This window comes from Sceloporus undulatus, chromosome 2, assembly GCF_019175285.1.
Source record: "Sceloporus undulatus isolate JIND9_A2432 ecotype Alabama chromosome 2, SceUnd_v1.1, whole genome shotgun sequence".
NCBI classification, from domain to species: domain Eukaryota; kingdom Metazoa; phylum Chordata; class Lepidosauria; order Squamata; family Phrynosomatidae; genus Sceloporus; species Sceloporus undulatus.
Genome location: NC_056523.1, coordinates 202,032,358 through 202,053,561, shown reverse-complemented (window position 1 = coordinate 202,053,561; position 21,204 = coordinate 202,032,358). Strand labels below are relative to the sequence as shown.

The 21,204-nt window shown below is 39.2% G+C and overlaps 2 protein-coding genes across 13 annotated transcripts in view; one reads left to right on the top strand and one right to left on the bottom strand.

The window, feature by feature from the left end:
* LOC121924394 (RNA exonuclease 1 homolog) overlaps window positions 1–13,527 on the top strand; it is a 30,012-nt gene extending 16,485 nt beyond the window's left edge. For 5 of the 10 annotated variants that reach the window (XM_042455842.1, XM_042455841.1, XM_042455840.1 and 2 more), the window contains 7 exons: window positions 1,221–1,334; window positions 2,720–2,793; window positions 3,286–3,396; window positions 5,946–6,061; window positions 8,134–8,272; window positions 12,239–12,359; window positions 12,783–13,527. In XM_042455842.1, the coding sequence (XP_042311776.1) occupies window positions 1,221–1,334; window positions 2,720–2,793; window positions 3,286–3,396; window positions 5,946–6,061; window positions 8,134–8,272; window positions 12,239–12,359; window positions 12,783–12,871 (764 nt within the window). In that variant the 3' untranslated portion in view covers window positions 12,872–13,527. Of the gene's footprint in view, window positions 1–1,220; window positions 1,340–2,719; window positions 2,794–3,285; window positions 3,397–5,945; window positions 6,062–8,133; window positions 8,273–12,238; window positions 12,360–12,782 lie in introns of those variants that run through there. The other 5 variants (XR_006102585.1, XM_042455843.1, XR_006102588.1 and 2 more) reach the window with 5 other exon arrangements.
* A 2,868-nt stretch (window positions 13,528–16,395) lies between these two features.
* The window catches only part of TEK (TEK receptor tyrosine kinase), a 46,637-nt gene continuing 41,828 nt past the window's right edge, over window positions 16,396–21,204 (bottom strand). For all 3 annotated transcript variants that reach the window (XM_042455113.1, XM_042455114.1, XM_042455115.1), the window contains 4 exons: window positions 20,758–20,798; window positions 19,515–19,611; window positions 17,512–17,611; window positions 16,396–16,788 (listed from right to left, as the gene is read on the bottom strand). In XM_042455113.1, the coding sequence (XP_042311047.1) occupies window positions 16,714–16,788; window positions 17,512–17,611; window positions 19,515–19,611; window positions 20,758–20,798 (313 nt within the window). In that variant the 3' untranslated portion in view covers window positions 16,396–16,713. The remainder of the gene's footprint in view (window positions 16,789–17,511; window positions 17,612–19,514; window positions 19,612–20,757; window positions 20,799–21,204) is intronic.

The following is a 21,204-nucleotide window of genomic DNA, read 5'->3' as shown; positions in this document are numbered from 1 at the left end:
TGAGATGGAATCTCTTTTCCTGAAGCTTGCATCCATTGCTCCGGATCCTGTTCTCTAGAGCAGCAGAAAACAAGTTTGCTCCCTCCTCAATATGACATCACTTCAAGTATTTAAACAGGGCTATCATATCACCTCTTAACCTTCTCTTCTCCATGCTAAACATTCCCAGCTCCCTAAGGCGTTCCTCATAGGTCATAGTTTCCAGACCCTTCACCGTTTTAATCACCCTTCTTTGGACATGCTCCAGTTTCTCAATGTCCTTTTTGAATTGTGGTGCCCAGAACTGGACACAATATTCCAGGTGGGGCCTGACCAGAGCAGAATAGAGTGGCGCTATTACTTTCCTTGATCTAGACACTATACTTCTATTGATGCAGCCTAAAATTGCATTGGCTTTTTTAGCTGCCTCATCGTACTGTTGACTCATGGGAGTTTATCACACAGGAGGAATTTCTCTTAATTTTGAATGAAAAGAAAGTGGGGTCAGAACGCATTCACATGAATTTGCTAGTTCAGCAAATTTACATGAGTGCAAATTGTGTTCGAACTGGCTTCCCATTGCCCGAAAATAGCATGCCATTCCCCAAATTTGTGTGTGGTAGTGTATCACGTAATAACATGAAACCCCATGATTGTGCTTGGACTGACTTCCCATTGCCCGAATTTGTGTATGGCAGTCTGTAACGCAATAACGTGAAACCCCATGATTGCATTCGGATTGCCATTGCATTATACTTCCAATTTCCATTGTCTGATAAACTCCATGTTCAACTTGTGGTCTACTTGGACTTCTAGATCCCTTTCACATGTAGTCTCATTCAGCCAGGTGTTCCCCATCCTATATCTGTGCATTTCATCCCCCCCCCCCAGTGCAGTACCTTACATTTCTCTGTGTTCAATTTCATTTTGTTAGCTTTGGCCCAGCTTTCTAGCCTATTCAGATCATCTTGAACTTTGATCCTGTCCTCTGGGGTATTATTTGAATGAATAGAAACACAAATGAATACAAATTAAAATAATTTAGCTGAACTATTGTTTCCAAAGTATTACTGTTTTGACTTGTAATTTTATAATTATAAGAGCTGGAAGTTGTAACAGCATGAGTGGGAATCAGATGCCATTGCAACCTTTTGCAGTTGTCTGTGGTAATTAAAATCATATTTGATTAATTTTGTGGGTCTACATTTTGACTTAACATTGTAATGTTTTATTGATTACAGCATCCAGAAGACTTTGCTGTAGATGTGGAAAAATATATACTGTAACTTTATCAGGAAAGCATGTTAGGAAAGAAGAATGTAACTACCATTCTGGTAAAGTATTAAGACATAAAGGTACGGTAAGTTTAAACTTCTTTTTTCTTCAAACATAGATTAGGTATACTAGTGAGTTTAAAACTAACAAGAGTAGTACCTGAGGAAATAGTCATGAAGCTTATCCTTTGGATTCACAGAAAATGAAAAATGGAAAAAACAAAGCAATGTTAAGTCAAAATTTTTTTTAAAAAAAACACAAATTACTTTTGTTTTTCCATGTTAAGCAGTTAGGTAACCTTTAACAAATTTTGGGTTTCTTTGGCTATAATAAACCATAGTTTATTAAGTGGCAATAAATAATAGATATAAATGCCTCTCATTTCCTCAGGTACTGATTCAGTCAGATTGGCTGAATTCTGCTGATCTTCACTGCTCTAGCCTTCAAGAAGAAGGGAAATAGAAGATTATCAAACTTTTTTGGTGGGGGGAATTGGTAGAACAGAATTAGACATTGATGAAGAGGGAACGAACACCATTAGTAAAAGAAAAAATACAGCAAAAGAGCTCTGAGAACAAAGGACTATACTGAACGAAAAAGAAAAACTGGAAAGAGGAGTTAGACGATCCAGTCTTCCCATAAAGATCAAAGCTGTGCTATGTTTTCCTAGACGTAATATGCACATGTCAATTCTTCCTGCATACCAATGCAGTATGTACTTTATGTCGTCAAGTATTCTGTCATGAACCAACTGAAATTTCCAGATCATCCTTAGAGACATCCCAAGAGCGTTACTGAATTAAAAACAAACGCAGCAGGCAAATGGAGAGAAGCATGTTTATCTCTCTGTCTCCACATGATCTCGGAAGCATTTTTGTTCTCTTCCAGTCATAAAAATTTGGGAGGGAGAACAAAAGTGCTTCAGTGTGTTGTGGAGACACAAAGATGAACATGTTTCTCTCCATTTGCCTGTTGGGTTTGTTTTTAATGTGGTAAGGTTCTAAGTAGAGCATGTAGTAATGCAGCCTGGAAGTAACCAGACCATAAATCACTGATGCATCGACTATTGCTTGGATTTACACAGCTCTTCACTTCACATTCCCATCAGGGTTTTTTTTTAAATAAAAAAAGGATCTTAGATGCTCTATATTGTTTTTATAGCTAACCAATCTTGATTGCAGATGGATGCATTTTTCTATTGGGGAAAAAAAGAGTTTATTTTGACCATCATTTGAAAGATACTCTTTTTAAAAAACCTTTAACAGACTTATAGACCAATATATCCAGTATTTATTGCCACTTAATAAACTGAACATGATCCTTGGAATTCAAGCTACTTTTGTTAACCATTTTAAAAAAAGTAGTACTGCTCATGTGCTGTAAGTTTGCTCAGCTTAGTAGGATAGACTAAAATTTTGGCTATGATGTAAAATTATTACCCACCTTTATTTATTTATTGTAATAGTTCCAGGTGGTTTGGAAACACGCTACAGTTGTTGTGAAGGAGTTGTTGGTTCTCCTGGATGTCAGGTTGCAAAGGTGAGAGTACTATACAATAGTGTTTTAGTGGGAAGGTGACTTGCCCAGAACCCCAAACTGAGTAGGAAGCAGAGGTGGGTCTGAACCCCTAAACCAACTACTTCATTCAGCATTTGCTGCTGTGATAGTTAACAGACAGTAAACCAGTGACTTCTAATGGGTTTAAATAGAAAGTAAATTTGCAAAAGATGTTCAGGCCATGGGGAATTTACTTTGCCATTCAACTCAGTAGTGGCTTTAACAGGCCACTGTTTCTTATTTTTGGGTCTCTGTCTTTAACATAGGAAGAATACAACTTGACTGACTTACAAAGTTAGTATTAAATAGCATCATAAGTAATCTTTGTGAGGTGATTTTAACACTTGATACTGTGGTTATAATTTAATCAACAACCTCAGAGAGGGTGAAATGAAAATAGAATAGTAATTTGAGACTTTATTAACGATTACTATAATATTTAGTGTAATATAACCTTTTCTTGATTCTTTGTAGCTCCATGTTCATGATGGCAGAAATGAAAACACTGATGGTTTTGTGAAGACTTTCATCAAACCGCCACCTCTAGATGGAAATCATGGTGTATTTGCACTAGATTGTGAAATGGTATGCCAAGAAATGATTTTATATTTAAAACTCCAATTTTAACAAGTTTAATTACATCTACCCTGTCATAGGCAAATATTATTTAAAAGGACATTTGTGGTTGTGAACTGCTTTCAAGTAATCTTTGATTTATGGCAACCCTATGAATGAGGACAGGTCACCCTGTCCTCACAAGTTCTTGCAGACTCAAATTTATGGTTTCATTTATTGAGTCTTTCCATCTGGAATATAGTCTTACTCTTTCCCTACTGCAAAGGGATGCTCATCCCTGTTTTACACTGTAAACCTGATGGGAAGGACTTATCTTTTTAAAAGTGTGATGTGTAAAACACTTTCAACAGTATTTTCAGCAAAAGAACATACCGTATTTTCCGGTGTATAAGACCCCCCTTTCCAGTTAAAATATAGCGTTTGTGATATACTCGCCGTAAAAGACTACCCCTCTTCCAATGTACACCAGATAAAAATTAAAAAACATCAGATTTGATTTCAATATGGTAATTTTAATTCAAATGCTTATGACATGCAGGTACTTAGCAGGAAAACTTGTTGTATACAAAGCCTGCTTGGATTGGTCAGTTCTCCCTGCCTGCCCAGCCCTCCCTGTCTCCAAGACTATCATAGCGGTAGTACAAACATGGCTCTTTTTTCCATACCCCGGGCATCTCAGACACCTGCAACTTGCTCCGCCCTTCACTTACACCTTCCCAGTGAGGCACCCCCTCACCTCATCATGAGGATCATGTTAAGTCACTTCTTTCCACGAATCCTGATGAGTGGATTTTCTTCTACTGTACTTGTACAGCGCCACCCTTGCTGCTTTCATACAGTTGCCGCATATGGTGGGGATATGGCTGCGGCCGTTTTTGAGTTCCCCCCACCATTTACAACCTCCATGTGGGTTGGTTAAGAGTCCTTGCACATTGTGGACAACGCTCAAATGCGTCACAGATGGATTCTTGGGGACAGATGTGGCTTTAGTTTTTTGCTTATCCCATTTCCCACTCCCCACAGAAAAACCAATGCAAAAAGGGAAAAATGCAACAAAGGGGGAAGGGAAAAAGCAATGAAAGAAGGCTTTTTTAAAAAAATAAGAGGCAAAGTGGACAGAAGGAAGACAGGGGTGGGGGTGGGGGCAATTAAATAAAGCTAAGAGAAAGCAGAGGAGCAAGACTAACCTTTCCTGGGCAAGGCAGGGAATAAAACTGAGAAGGAGCTAGGGATCGAATAGGAAATATTCTTCAAAATTATTCTTTAAAAATCCCTTGCCTCACCTGGATGGCAGCTGGAATTAACCCTTCCTTGAATGGCTCCTTCTCAGTTGGCTCAGGAAGGCCTGTTCAGTGCTAAATCCTCTCCTTAAAGCAGCCAGAATTGCCACTGGCAGCAACAAAGAAGTAGTGCTCTTCTTACAGTGGGAGACAGAGGCTAAAGCTTTCTTCTCCCAAGAGGTGGAACTATTGCTTCTATGTCATAAACAGAAAAGCAGAGATCCTGGTTGAAGTTGCTCTAAGGAGGGCTTTAGCTCTCCCTCCCTTGTGTGCCTTCTAGTTGCCTGTCAATTTATGATGACCCCATGAATTTCATTGGGTTTTCTCAGGCAAGAAATATTCAGAGGTGGTTTTGTTAGTTCCTTCCTCTGAAATACAGCCCACAGCATCTGGTATTCATTGTTGATCTTCCATCCGTGTACTAACCAGGACTGACTGCTTAGCTTCAAAGGTCAGATGGGATCTCTGGAATAGCTCCCCACCCTAGTGACCCTGAGCAATATTTATTGGATAGGTGAGGTTAAAAATGATCCTGACCCACACCCACGATACTACGCTATGTATGCTGCTCCTAGATGACACCAGATCCTGTATTATATAGAATATTGGTGAATTCTAGTCCTGGTTGCCTTTTATTCACTGGCCCATGGCAAATGGACACGATGGTGTAATTAATATTTAGATAACAAATCAAGAATACACAAGTGTAAAAAAAATTCTGCAATTTAGAATTATTGAAATTACTAATAATATTCTTGTATGTATTTACAGTAGGTACTAAAACATCCCAGTCTATATAGTATAGTGTACTTATACCATGAACATACAGATGTAAAAATCATGTCATTTAAAAAAAAAATTATAACATCTGTTACTAAGAGCTTTCTCACATGAGAAAAGAATGCCAAAATGGAGCAGGAAAGTAGCAGCTTTCTCCATGCCTCTCCATATGTTGTTGTAGCACTTATGTTCTACTCCCAATGGAGATAGTTGTAGAAGCGAGCCTTTTGTCAAACAGATTTTTCCAGACACACTTTTACAGTCATATCCATTGGGAAGAGGACATTATTGCAAAGTGCTACAATGGCATATGGGGAGGCACAGAGAAAGCCACAACTCTCCCACTTTTTTCTCATGCAATAATGCTCTAAGGGTATGTTATCTGTAAACACTATTTCAGAATTATAATTGTTCTTATTTCAGAGGCTTGGCCTGAGTATAAAAAAGAACCAAAATTGATGATAGATTATGTTTAACACATTTCTTTTTTCCCCCTAGTGTTACACAACACATGGTCTAGAACTGTCCAGAGTCACAGTAGTTGATCCTACTCTTTATGTCGTATACGACGCATTTGTAAAACCTGATCATGAAATCATAGATTTTAATAATAGGTATGTCTAGTGTTTTAAACATAAAAACTTTGAAAATTACAAAGTTTAAGCTGGGGCATTTATCCAAAGTGTCATACAAAGCCGATGCACTGTTATCCTTTTTGCTCTTGTATCTCATTTCAGACAGATAGTTATCTGTCAGTATTGTCAGGGAGAAATAACCAGGATGCCTGTTTGGGTACTTGTAATGTTAACTGCTTAAGCTGTGGGTTCATTATTGCATGACTGAAAATATAAAAAGTTGGTGGAGAAAAATACTTGAGAGAACAAGTTATATTTTAGTTGCATTAAAAAATTGTTAAAACATTGTTTAGGCTAAGTGGATAGTAATTTTGGCAATTATATATCTCTGGTATATGCAAACAGCAAGTGTGCCAGCTAGTCCTAGGCACTGCTATATTTGGACTGTGCAGTTGCGTGTATATTTTAGTGTACTGACAAGCATGAAAATAGTTTGAAATACTATCTTGATGTATTTCAAATCTGTTTAAAAATTACAAATTACTTCCTTTATAATTGGCTTGTTTAACTGACAGTTTTTGAAGTAACCATGGCAATACATATAAAAAAGAAATTAAAAGTATCTCCTCTGAATGCCAAGTATGGAGGGGGACTGTTGCCGGCCATTTTGATCTCTATCCAGGCTGGGCGCCCACTTGGTTTGGCATCAGAAATTAGATCTCATGTTGATCAGGAATTCCAGACCTCACATGACTTTCAGTGTGATCTCATCTGAAGTCATGTTCAAGTTTTTGCAAGGATGGTTAAGGCACCCCAAAGTTCAGTGGGCCATTTGTAGGGTTGATCAGCCATTTTGGATCTGACTTTAGTGCAGCACAATTTTCTTCTTTGTATCTGTGTTACATTCCATATGTATGGCCCCAAGTTCATAGTGGTTGCCCATTTGGGAACTAGGAGGAATTTTTTTCTCAAGTCACTATGGCTCATGTTTTTGGCTCCTTTGGAAAATTTTAATCCCAATATTTTTTCTGCTACCTTTTGAAAGATGCTCACAGAATCTGTGATTGCCTGAAGCTGATTTCATCTCTTTTTCACCGTCAGCTGTTATATGAAGATATGGGGGAGAAAACTGACTACCCTAAATTGATGGGAGACTACACTGTGCAGAGCTGGGAGGATGCATAGGGTGGATGGTGTTACCATACAGTTCTGGGAAACTTCAGACTTGACACATTTCAAGTTGTCCACCTAGGAACAGCAGGAATTTGCCTTTGCCTCTGGGATTAGACTAGACTAGATTAATAGGAATATCAGTTACATTTCTATACTGCTTTATAATATTAAGCACTCTCTAAGCAGTTTATAATGTGTTATCCAATTGCCCCCAACAAGCTGGGAACTCATTTTACCGACCTACAAAAGAATGGAAGGTTGAGTCAACCTGGAGCCCTGCAGGATTGAACTCACAATATTTTGGCTGCAGTACTACCATTTAACCACTGTGCCCAATCCCTGGCATGCTTGGCCTCTGGCAATCAATGTAGTATGGGTTTTCCCTTCATGTGGTAGCATATGTCTTACTGTTGACAACTGTACACAAAGCTCTGGCCTTAGACTTCCATCCAGATTTTGAGTCCTCTTGATGGATTCTTCCAGGCTTATACTTCCGTCCAAGGGAAGGTAGACAGACTCCTTCCTTCTTGTTCTTGTACCAACAGCTGAAGATATTTCATGCAGGTGGGTTTTTAGCAATTAACTGTGTGCTGTGGAAGGTAATTTTTAATGAAGGAGGGCTGTACTTTTTATTTCACTGCTTTTAAGTAACTATTAACTTAATTGTGTTCTAATATTATAAATTGTTTAATTGTGGTTTTAATATTATAGGGTTGTTTGGTATCTTTTCATTAGTCTTGCTTAAGTGCCAGTACTGGGAGAGAGGCAGGGTGTAAATAAACAAACAAACAAATAGATTCTTAGAACTAACTAATCTTAAACGGGATAAGAGAACCTAGTATTTCTAAAGATTCACACTTCCCTATATTCCAAATTTTAATTGTATATTATATTATTTTGCTTGCCTTGGCTTTCTTCTTTCTCCTTACCTTCTTTAGACTTTATGGAGCGAAAGCTGAAAAAATGAAGACTGCTGTAACATCCATTCGGGATGTGCAAGCAGTATTACTGAACTTGTTCAGCACAGATACTATTTTAATTGGACATAATTTACAGAGTGACTTATTTGCTCTTAAGGTAAATTTTGTGGAATAAGTTTATCTTTTCAATGGTTTGAAATAGTGTCTTCTGAAACATGGGTTTGCTTGCATTCTTAACATAAAAATTATTCAGAATTAACTTAATTAAATTAATCTATGTAAAACTACATAGGGGATTATCACATGGAGCCCTTACTGTAGGGAAAAAAATTCCTGAAGTGCTTCTGAAGTGTGAAGGTGTGATGGTCAGTTGTGTGTCTAAAATGTCATTGAGGCGTCCCCCTTCTCTCCTGTTGATGAAGCGTTCGCAGAGAAGCCATTTTTTTAATAACAGAAGATCCTGTTATTTAAAAATGGCTTCTTTGTGAATGCTTCATCAACAGGAGAGAAGCGGGATGTCTCAATGGTGTTTTACAAGCGTGATGGACGATCACATAGTGTCACCTCATCCCGCCTGTAGAGTCAGCCAGTAGATTGATCAAAGGAGGTCTGTTCAGCTTTCATTCTGAGCACAAGGAGGATGACTTTTGATACTCACTCCCACCAGTGTGTGAGCTTGTGGCAATCAGAATTGGACCCCTGTTTCAAATCCTCGCCACAGCCTTGCCTACTGAGCAGCGTGGTCATGGAAATGTCATCGTTATGCCCCTTCAGAAGTTTAAATAAGCATCCTTTGTCCATTTTGGTGGTTGCTTCTGCTGATGGGCTGGGGGTGGGTGGTACTAGAAGCCATTACTTAGTTATACGGACATAACTAAGTAGCTGATCTAGGATTTCAGAGATTCTGTTTAAGAGGAATGTAAGATGAGCCCAGCTGGATCAGACAAAAACATCATCTAGCCTTGCATCCTCTTTTCCACAAGGAACCAGCCATGTAGAAAGCCCACATGTAGCACATGAATGGAAGATATCTCTCTCTTGCTCTTGTTCCCCAAAAACTGGTATCCAAGCAAGAACCACATTGTTCCTAGTCCTGGAGGCAGCATATAGCCATCATGAATAGTAGCATTAATACCCTTATCCATCATAATTCTATCTTTTAAATTATCCTTTAAAGTCATCTAATTTGGTAGCTATGTAATTTGTGGCAGCAAATTTCATCATTTAACTGAGAGTAGTTAATTATAATTTAACAGTATAACTAATTTACTATAATTGTGTGGCAAAGTACCTTTTTATAATTAAGGTGAATTGGTTACACTTTATATCATTGTTGTATGTTTGCAATTGTTCAAAATGATCTTTCCATAGCCTTTTACAGCCCAGCCTGCTCTGATTACAAAGAGGGTCAGGATTCATTCTTCCTATTAATTCTCGGTTCCAAGACATAACTATGGCCCATTACAAACGGGCCTTTGCGGCGCCCCCGTCATGTGCCAGGGTTTGGCCTCACCCCTAGCACATGACAGGGGCGTAATAATGGCAGCGCCCTATACACACGGGTGCCGCCATTTTGACGTATCGAACGCATAGCGTCCGCATGTCGCGCCCTGGATGTGATGCCGTGAGTGCGCGAGTAGCGCCTTGCGGCATCCCATCCAGGGCGCAAGAAGAAGCACCATTTTGGCGCTTCTTCTCTGCGTCCGGGAACCGTGCGGTTTGGCTGCTGCGGTTCCCGGACACAGCAACCAGCGGTGGCGGCAGAGCGCCGCTTTTCAGCTATCTGTAACCTGCCTATAAGTACCACATAACTATAAATGCCAAAGCATTACCTCTTAAAGACTGCTCATACATAGATAAAAGTCTAGGTAGAGTGCCAGCATGGTGTAGTAGATTGAGCATTGGACTACAACTCTGCAGACCTGGATTCAGATTCCTGCATGAGTATAAAAACCCACTGGGTGATCTTGGGCAAGTCATATATCCATACAGAGGATGACAGTGTTAAACTGCCTGAAGAAACTTGCCAAGAAAATCCTATGATACATTACTTTAAGATCACCATAAGTCAAAAATGACTTGAAGGCACAAAACAACAACATTCTAGGAAGTGCAGTCAGAGGGTACTGGAGTACTGAGTCCTTGGGAGCACAATATTTTCTAAGGCAGTGCCATTCAAAGTGGTGTTGCCTAAACCAGTGCCAGTCCATGTGTCATTGGCTGCTGGTCCCTGGTGCATTTCCAGGAAAGACAGAAACAGTTGTAGTCAGTGGACACAAATGCAGTCTCCAACGTTTGGAGATTTTGGAACCATATGTGGCCATTATGTCCTAAAATAGGAAAACTTGGGAAAGAGGATAAGCTGTATAAAAAGAGAAAAGGTCCACTTCAGAGGGGCATTACTACTTATTTCTTTATTTGAAAATGAAAATGAGAACTTACCAAATAAAACCCTTACATTATTTTTGCTCTGTACTGCAAGGATAGAGATATTCAAAGTATGGGGAAAATGAGAATCCTTTGATACAGAATCAGTTAAATAGACTATGGGCCATAGGATTATCTAAAAAATTAACATACAAAGTAAGGTTAAACAGAGGAGAAATTAAAAAATATATATTTGAGACCGTATGGATACCATTTATCAGTTACTTGTGTCAGAGTAATAGCAGATTTAAACCACTGTCACATCAAGTGAGATTTTGGATAAATGATTAATGAAAGATATGATTAATATTAATGAAAATAGATAATTAAATAGAAATAATTTTTGAAGTTGGAGGATTGATAGGTGTATGACTGGAGAGGGAAGGGACTGGATAGCATTAAAGGAAGCAAAGAAGTTATGACTTACTGTATTATACTGCATGTGTTATAATTTTAATTATTTTTTTAAAAGGGTGTAAATGTAATAGTGATCTCTGGCACATTGGGAAAAAATTGCCAGTACCCCACATCAGATAGCCCTTGGAACACTATCCTAGGGGTACTCTGGCAGCTGTAATGGACATGCTGCATGTTCCTTTGCATTCTCCTTTTACTGCTGCTGACCAAGAAAAGAATAAGAAATACAGTAGTAGACATGCTAGAGAGGGAAGTAATAAAAAATAAAAAATATTTTTAAAAATATGTTAAATATATATAAAGTTGGAATAAATAAACAAACAGAATTTGATTGGCACAAGTTCATTTGGTTTAAATTATTTTAATTTGAATGAAAGATGAAGGTTTCAGGAGCATGGCCTTAAAAACCATTTAAATAACTGATTTACTTAATATGTGGGATGGTGCACGTGTGCATATCCCAGGATCTAATCTCCTTCACCAACAATGGATGCAGCTTTGGGGACCAAAAAGGAGGTCTAAGGAAGCTATATCTGAGGAAGTATTGGGTCCCAGAAACATTCCGTTGCACATGGCTGGGGGCGGGGGGATGTGTGCATGCAAAGCAACATAACATTTCATATTGATGAAAACCAAACTTTGCTTGTCTGCCATGCTGTAGAGGAGTGCATTTTAATATTTACTATCTAGAAAGTGGAACCAGCATAGTATGGTGGTTTGAGCACTATGATTCTGGAGATGAGGGTTTGAATCCCGTGGAAACCCACTGGGTGACCTTGGGCAAGTCACACACACTCAGCCTCAGAAAACTCAAACTTAGTTGCCATATGTCAGAAATGACAAAGGCACTGAAAAACTTTAGAAGTGTAATTAAAAAAAACCCTGACTCTTAGAAGTTATTAATTTGAGATCTAGTGTTTTGTGCTAACCAAAAGCACAGAAAATTGTCCTAAGGAGGGGAAGGTTCATCAGAAGTACCATGGAGTTTTCCTTGCCACAGTGTATTTTGCATGAGTTTTGCTTCCTGTACATAGCTTTCAGTGCCTTTCATTTACACTGAATGAACGCAGACAACCTCAGGAAAAGAAACACCTGCAAAATCATGTTAATTAAGACCACATAAGAGAGAGGTTGAAAAGGCTCATATAAGATTATGCCAGAGATTGTAAAAGCAATTTTATCAGAATATTGGTTTATAACACAGAAATATTTTTGGAGACTGTTCAAAATCCAGTTTAAACTGTTAACTGAATCGTCCAAATACATTTTTTTCTTGCAGCTGTTTCATAGTAAGATTGTGGATACATCAGTAGTTTTTCCCCATCGGCTAGGCTTGCCTCATAAAAGAGCACTTAGGAATCTTATGGCGGATTATCTCCAGAGAATTATTCAAGATGATGGTAAGTTCATTTTGCAAAAATGAGCAATGTTTTATACAATTTTCAGCTTCCGAAGGGACTCTGTGTAGGCACAAACCCTGTTGTCTGAGGCACAGAGACAATGAAGAAGAACCTGAGATACTAGCAGAAACCAACAAGGACCTGGAGCAATTACTGAAGAAGTTCTAGGACAGTGGTTCTCAACCTTCCTAAAGCCACGACCCTTTAATACAGTTCCTCATGTTGTGATGACCCCCAACCGATAGGCTCGGTTCTTAAGACCATCGGAAATATGTGTCAAGACAATTTTCAAACTAATATGGGAGCTCCAGAAATGAATACAGCAAACATATAGGTTTACTATTACTATAGTTCCCATTAAATATTTACTCAGTGCATTTTTTTCAAGTTTTTTTTAATCTGCATGTATCTTGTTCTTTCTAGTTGGTGGTCGTGATTGTAGTGAAGATGCAACTGCCTGTATGGAACTTATGCTTTGGAAAGTAAGAGATGGCGCTAAAGGCCGAAGATAGTGAGATTTCTCAACAGTAGCCTTTCTTCCATCGTTGGTTAAAGAGAACTGTTAGTATAAAAATATTAAGACAATTTTCTATCCCTGCTAATTATATTAATGCAAAAAGAGTACTGTACTAAATGTAATATTTGTTGTAGAGAGTGGTTTGGATCAGCTCACCCTTCATTGTACTGGATCTTTTTCCAGTATAATTAGAATTGATTTGAGGGAACTTTTTCACTGTTCAAAATGGTTAATGTTTGAGCACTTCCTAACGTTGACAGTTTGGAAGGTTGCACTTATTTTCAATACATATCCTGTACAAAAGTTTGCTTATCTTGGTTTTCAACTGTCACACTTTGCAGAAGTAAAAGCTTATAAAACTGAGGTCCAGCTTTCTCATGTATAAAACAAATGGCTGTTCTTTCAATTGGTGACTAACTCTAGGAAGTTTATTTCTAGAAAATTATACAAGCATGCACATACACAGGCTTGTGTAAAAAAGAGGGGAACCCACAACCTCATGGCAATCATGTTTTAGTGTATTTCTGCTTTGATCTGTGGCCATTAACATCATAAAACAAACTAGTTTTGTAAATTAAATTGGGGATTAAAGGGAGCTGTTAAAATGTGTATTTTTCAATGATTAAAGAAGAATAAAAGTCTGTTACTATAAAAGAAGTAAATACTCATTTCTTTTTCCATTAAATTTCAAATCAAGTCCCTGACTTTGATCCAACTCTAGTGATCTTTAACGACTTGTGATCCTAAATGAAAATGTACATCTGTTTAAAATAAAGGTGGAGAAAGTATGGGTTATATATGCCCTCTAGGGCCATTTTTGTGGCGCCCGTTGCCCCTCAAAGGTCAAAAAATATTTTTGGAGATTTCTATTTTGCATCTCCCATATTGGAATGCCCTAAAATGACATCTAGGGGCACGGAAGGCTCTTCCACCATGGTTGGAGCCCCCCTGAGGTCCCAATGGGTAATGGAAAAATATATAAATTACTCTAGGGGGTGTGAATGGGATTCCACTATATTTTGTGGCAGGAGCCTGCACTAATTTAGGGCGCCCCCCCCCCCATTTTTTGGAAGTAACTTCCACTCACTTCCTGTTATTAAAATGGCCTCTTCATGGTCTCAAATGACCCAAAACATGGTTAAAATGGCCCCAAAAGATGTGAGACCAAAAAAAAAAAACCCTTTATGTTTTTTGTAGACATGGCTATGAGGAAGGGGATCCAGCCCTCCAAAGTTTCCTGGGGTATTAATATGGCTTCCTACCCTCTCACAGTTGCCCAGCACTGGTTCAAACCATTCACCTAATCAATTCAAGGAGCAAAGATAAGCATAATGGATGGTTCTATGAGGATTTAAGCAACCAGGGCACCATTGCTGCTGTTTGTCTTTTGTTTTCTTGTTGGTGTTTCTATTACATTTATGTATTAGCTATTGGTTTAAACTGTTCTTATGTGCATGGCTCACATTCATCTTCCAGAAACAACTAGAAATATTGTGAAGACGTTCTTTTGTCTCAAATGAGAGCATCGACACTAGTGGGCTTGATACAGTGAACACAGATCTTGCTTGTTTTCTTTGCCTCCCTTGTGGCCTGGCCTATATATGGCCTGCCCAATCTCATCCAAACCCTTGTGAGACTTACAGCCCCACAAGACTTCAGGCCTGATCTGGCCTATCAATTGCAGAGACTTTGTCGGCAACTCCAGTGTTAGACTCACTGTACTGGCTCAACACAAAAAAGACCTCTACTTATCCTTGGGGTATGCTTTTTTTCTTAGTCAGCTTGTCCTAATGAGGAACCTTGTAGCTCATCAGGGACGTAGCCGGGGGGGGGGGTTCTTGGGGTCCGGACCCCTCCTTCCATTAGAAAAATGAATGGTGCGTGCTGCTGCGCCACCGCACCCAAGCCCCATTATAATGGTGGCACTTACTCTGGACCCCCATTCCTAAAATCCTGGCTACGTCCCTGAGCTCATACTATTACAGGGGTTGTCATAAGTACTCTCCATCACTATATGAATACATTGGTCCCTTCTCTTACGCAGGGGATCCGTTCTGGACCGCCCCGCGTAAGGGAAATTCCACATAAGCTCAAGCCCAATTAAAGCCAATGAGGCTCATGCCCACGGCGGTGTGTGGCGGCCATGGGCACGCATGCCATTACTCTTTCCATTGCATAGCACCAATTCTTCCGGCGCGACTTCCAGCATATGCTGGAAGCTGCGTAAGGCACAACAGCGTATGACACGGGCGCACTGTACCTTTGTTGGTTCAGGAATCTCTTATTACACTTATCCTCTGTATCATTGTCATTTCTCTCCCATAATAACAGTTGTCGTTAAGCTCCAAGTTGTTCTTTGTCTTAATCTGCACAGATCTCAGTTGTCTTCTTGTCCCTCCCCATGAAGTCAAGTTGAGCCATTCCTCAGGGTGTCTTTGAGAGGCACTCTAGACTCTCAAAAAATGACACATTTTTAGAAGATTATTTGAATTTTGTCCCAGTTATGATAGATCTTCCAGAAGACAAGGCTCAACTTGTGACCCATACCTACAGAATGTTAACTGCATTTGTCTCCTTGTGGATAAGATGCATGCCCAGAAAAGATATTGAATTCTGACTCGGCGTACTCAGAGTAAACCTTTTAAATGATAGAACAATCCAGTTCAGTTTTAATTGCTTCAGCTATCAGAATTTTGGGAAAGAAACATATACTGGTGTCCCCATGCCTGGCGTCACAGAGTATGGCGCTGGCAAAAGGGCACCTCACTCTTCTTGGCCACAGTGGCACCATGGTGGTTGCACATTCACCCTTCTCCTTCACCACGGTGGCAGCTTTCTCCTGAGGAAAGAGCTGGGACAATGGTGAAATCTGGAGGGGTGTGCTCACCCTTGTCCTTCCTCTTCGGGAGGAGGCTGCTGGTGGGTCACACTTGCCCCTTCTCGATCTGCAGTGGGAGGAGGATCAAACAGATGTCACCTCTTTTCTGAGGTGTCATCCAATGCGGGCTGCACCCCCAGAGTGCCACCACTGCCTCAAACTGCTTGTGCCATCTTGCTATCCATCATTCAGCATGAAAGGGATATGACAGATATATAGGAAAAATGAGTAGGTAGACAGAAAATTGAGGTCATCTACTAGGAAAGTAAGTAAGGCAAGATAGCAAACATGCTATTCAGCTCTTACACTTCCTTACCAATGACCCAGAGCCATGGCAGATGATGTCAGTGTTCTGCATTAGGCTATAGGGGCAGATACATCTACAGTGTCCTCTGTGTTCGAACACCACTCAATGATCATGGTGTAGGGGCTGTGGCAGCTAAAAAATGAGTTCAGGGAGGGGATTTCAGTCATTGGACAAGGTTGGTGGAGACCTCTAACCACCATAGCAGCCCACAATGGTGGAAGCCTAACACAATTGTAAGTCACTAACCATTCCTGTCCACATTCTAAAGATGTCCATGGCAACACAGGTGTGCTTGTTATCATTTACAAGAAAAAAGATGCATAATCATCTATGAAATGTAGAATTTATTTGTTTCCATCCTTTTCTTGGTTCAGATATTGTATATGGGGGTGTGAATGTGCATATATAAAGATCAGTCTTTCTGCACAGCTATACATTGTGGGTACACTTACATACATGTATATGTACACAAACATTCCTATAACATAGAAAGAACTCACTGTAACATACACTTAAAAGGTATGATGTGTATAGCTAAAAGATTGTACAGAAGGTACTATACACACTTTATACATCAGAGTACATTTCTTTGCTTCAGAAAATCAAAGTCTTCAGTTATTTAAATTGATAAAATAACTGAAGCTCTTCCATCTTAAGCAGCTTCTTCAGCAGAACAGTCAATGCCTGCATAGGTGAACTTTTCATACAGGGTTGTATTCACATAAGTCTGGAAATACAATCAAGAATAAGTTTAGTGTATGTTATGCTGATATAAATTTTCATTGTTTCTCTAAGATGTAGGCATTTGTTCTTTAATCTTCAATATAGTGGGAAGCTGTGTATATGTTGCTTCTCTTAAACCCACTTCAAAAATGCTATTACTCTCTAGGCTAAGATTACCTGTTGACCACCTGAGAAGAATATAATGACATAGAGCATCTCATATCTACATCCAAAGAACCACATGCATCAGCATGCCTATGAAGTAGCCTTGAACTATGCCAAAATTGACACTTTGGAGATTTTTACATGTGGCAATAGCAAGTACATTTCTATACCGCTTATCAGTGCACTTAAGCACTTTACGCCCTAAGCCCTAAGCCCTAAGCAGTTTACGAAGTGTAAGCTAATTGACCCCAACAATATGGGTACTCATTTTAGCAACCTAAGAAGGATGCAAGCCTGAGTCAAGCTTGAGCTCTTTCACTGGTACTAAACTCACAAACTTATGGTTTGTGAGTGAGCGGGTGAAGTATAGGCATTTAATCACTGCTCCACCAGGGCTCCTGGTGGCACCAATATCTCTGTGATCCAACCTACTTATGTGATGTGAAACATCCATTTTGCTACCTACGTGGCACAGTGGGTTGCAGTTGCAATTGAGGTAATTTAACTGGGATTAAGTAACATTCTTCTATAACTCCAGTCTAACTACCAAACTGATCTTTACCTTTCTTTCTTCCAACATTCTGTTCAACGATACAAGTATCTGAGCAAATGAAGGCCTCTCATAGGGCTTTTCTCTCCAGCACTGTCTCATTAGATCATAACTAAGAAAAGAGAAGAAAATAGCAGTTTGTTATTATTATTATACTTTATTTATATAGCTAGCGCTGTAGATTTTGAACACAGTTTTGAACACTATGGGCTAGCATCCTGTTCAGTCATCACGAAACTGCAAGATGGGCTTACGATCATGTACCAACTGGCAAGTGAGTCATGTTTATGGTCATTAATGAGTGAACATAACTTCAAAAACCTATCTTTGCAACCTGGCAGCTCCCTAATCGAAGGATTTCAGAGGTGCTGGAGACTAGGGTACTGAGAAATAACATCTCCTGTATTCTCCAGGTCACTGGTGCCTTGAGATGAGCAGCTGTGGGAGGACCTTGAGGGGTCTCTCCAGCTGCCTGTCTTTGATGTACCCACGACTGGGGAACTGTTGCAGACATAATTTTCTGGCACCCTAGTCTCCAACACCGCAAAACTAATTTGGTTGGGATGCTGCCAGGCTTCGAAGGTAATTGCTTTTGGAAAGAGGAGTTGGCCATCAGACGTAACTCATACAACAGCTTGTAGTGATGATGATGATGATGCAGGATCTTGACCAAGATTTACACATGTTCAATAAGCAGCTTTAGGCCAAGGTCCTCTTAGATGTTTGTAGATGCTGTAAGCTGCCTTGGTTCCCATATTGGGATAAAGGCAGAATACAAACCAACATCAGGAAGGCAGTGACTGTAAAAGAAGCTTTCTTCGCATGCCCTGTGTCCAATCAGTGGCTCTTTGGGTTGGATGTGGAGTTGTGACTAGCACCTATCCAACTGCTGTCTGATAGCAGCGAAGAAACTGTTGCACAAGGAGGGATTGAATACATAGAAAGGATTTATTACCAAGAAGATTCTAGTCTTAAAATGAGATTCTTACTGTATTATTGGTGAGATAACGTGAAAGTAAAGTATTTTGACAAGACCAGCCAAAAGTCATCCTATGATCCCACCCCCAACCATACATTCTTCTTCATCATCTTTGTGATTTGCACTGTGTTGTGTATCTTTGGAACCTTTTAGAAAGTTTACGTGAACATCTGAATGGGAAACACAAATGCTAAAAGACTGGGAAATTCTCCAAGACTAATAATAATAATAATAATAATAATAATAAATTTTATTTTTACCCCGCCTTTCCATAAATATTATCAAGGCGGCTTACAAAGTTTAAAACATTACATACAGGATAAAAATTCAATATAAAGGTTAAAAGCATTACTACAAAGAATAGGAACAGGAAATCAATAAAATACACATGTCAAGGGCAAAGAGGAAGAGAAATCGATTTACAATGGTCCGGGGTCGAAAGGGAAAATAAGGGGCAGGAAAACGAACAATTTAACTAAGGTGGGAAGGCCAACCAAAATAAATACGTTTTCAGATTTTTCTTAAAAATATCTAGTGCGGCGGCGGAGCGAAGCTCTACGGGGAGCTTATTCCAAAATGAAGGGGCAGCGATGGCAAAAGCCCTCTATGAGGTCCGTGCAAAGTTTGACCTAGGGACCTCCAACAAATTTGTCCCAGATGTTCTAAGTGTGCGGGGCGGATTATATGGGAAATGAAATTATATAAGAATAGATCCCATTCACTTTGCATGCTTGTAATGGGAATTTTTCTTGATCTAAACAAGATGTTATCAAAAGATCAAAGTAATGTTTCTCATAGCAATAGATACCTTAAGGGCGACAGCATGATTTGTGGTTTTTATACGCATAACTGCTTTAGGGAAATCACTGTAGAATGTTTTTACTATTAGAAATGCCCTTCTTCCAAATTAAGATGATGTTTATTCCTCTAAACATCATCTTAGGTGAAGTAAAAAGACCCCTGCTACAGATATGCTTCTATAAAGAGTATAGGGAAGAAGTACAGTATTTAGCCTATCAAGCATCTGGTTACTTACATCTCATCATCACAGTTGAGAGGTTTCTCCAGTCTGTACCCTTGGGGTAATTTCTCATACAGTTCTGCACAAGTCATCCCACAGTATGGTGTCCCACCTATAACAGAACATTTGAAAGCTGCCAATTTTTATTCTTTTCTTACACATTTTTAAATGACTGGCTTGTTGACTTGCCATATAGAAGCGATATAATAAATTACCAGTACTGTATGAGCAGGGGGAAAAAGAGCAGATAATGAATCTTGGCCAGATCAGGACAAGCAATCCCAAAAGATGGCTTGTCAGGACTTGATCAGCTTCCCATTTCTGCTGCTTGCCTTGGGCTACAATTATTTGGTCTTCAAGTCCTTGGCTGGCCACAATATTTAGATGATTTTTGGCTTTGTGGGCCACAAACTGTACAGGCCGACTTAGATTAAAATAAGCGTTTGACTAAAGTGTTATTTATTGGTAGCCTTATGTGGTGAAAGAGGGATCTAATTTTGCCAAAAAAGGAATGAAAATTTAAATAACAAATAAGGTCTGGAAAATGACAACATAAAAGCAGAATTTGAAGAATACATACCATTATTGTACCTCCATTTTTAAAATATATTTTTGTAAATCATTTTATTGACAAAAAGCAGAATACACACACACACATTATTTTTCAAGGTACTTAAAAATTTTGTTACTTAGAGACAACCAAGGCTGATAATACATTTATATTGTAGATACATGTTTCAATTTCAAATCAGACTTGTGAAATAGTTGTAATTATCTGTCTACATGTATGTACTCTGATGTTAAACCTTATTTTATGTGGGAAGGGAGTGAAAACAAAAGTCAAATAAATCTGAACGAATACTTCAATCAAAACATTCTCAAAAGAAATAAATAAGCCTACAGAAAATAAACCGTAATGTGCTGGGAGAATCAAAAACTAATTGCTATTGTCCAGAAGCATAATATTGACAATTGGCCCCATCTTTGTCACCAAAAACATATTAGTTCTTTCCAGTCGTCACCATGTCTGTCTAGTGTCTCATCTTTCATCACAACTAACTAAATGGAGCCACTGTATTCAATAGACAAGATTGTTGCGGAAGTCCCAGCTGCCTGGGAACAAACAAGAGGAAAGACACCTGCCTTCAGTTTTCCGCTCAGGATCTTCTAGAAATATTATGGATTCAATGGACCCTTGATCTGATCCTGTCTTCTTACATTCTTAATAGAAATAAACATTCTAAATATTGATACTTACCCAAGCTAACTATTTCCCATAACAGCACACCATACGACCACCTGCACATAAAACAAAACAAGTTATAACATCTACACCTTATAAAGGACTTCAGTATCCATGCAGGGTCCTGGAACCAAGCCTCAACAGATACAGTGGACCCAGTGTATTGCATTACAAAAGAAAGATGAAAGGCAGTGAGATGAAAGCAGCTTTATGTTTCCAAGGGAGACTATCATAAATGTGTGCCTTTTGTTCTGCTGGAAAAATCCATTTAGCAAAAGCCACATGTTTATGACCAGCTCCCTCTGGAGGGAGAAGTACTACAGTGCCATGCAGGAAGGTAAGGTAATGCTGCTTCTATCTCGTTGCCGCTCATCTTTCTTTTGTAATGCGATAAGGCAGCAGTCATGCTAGAGGAGGAGGTCTGTACTGTTGGCATTTGGGAAATCTGGATGACATTTCCAC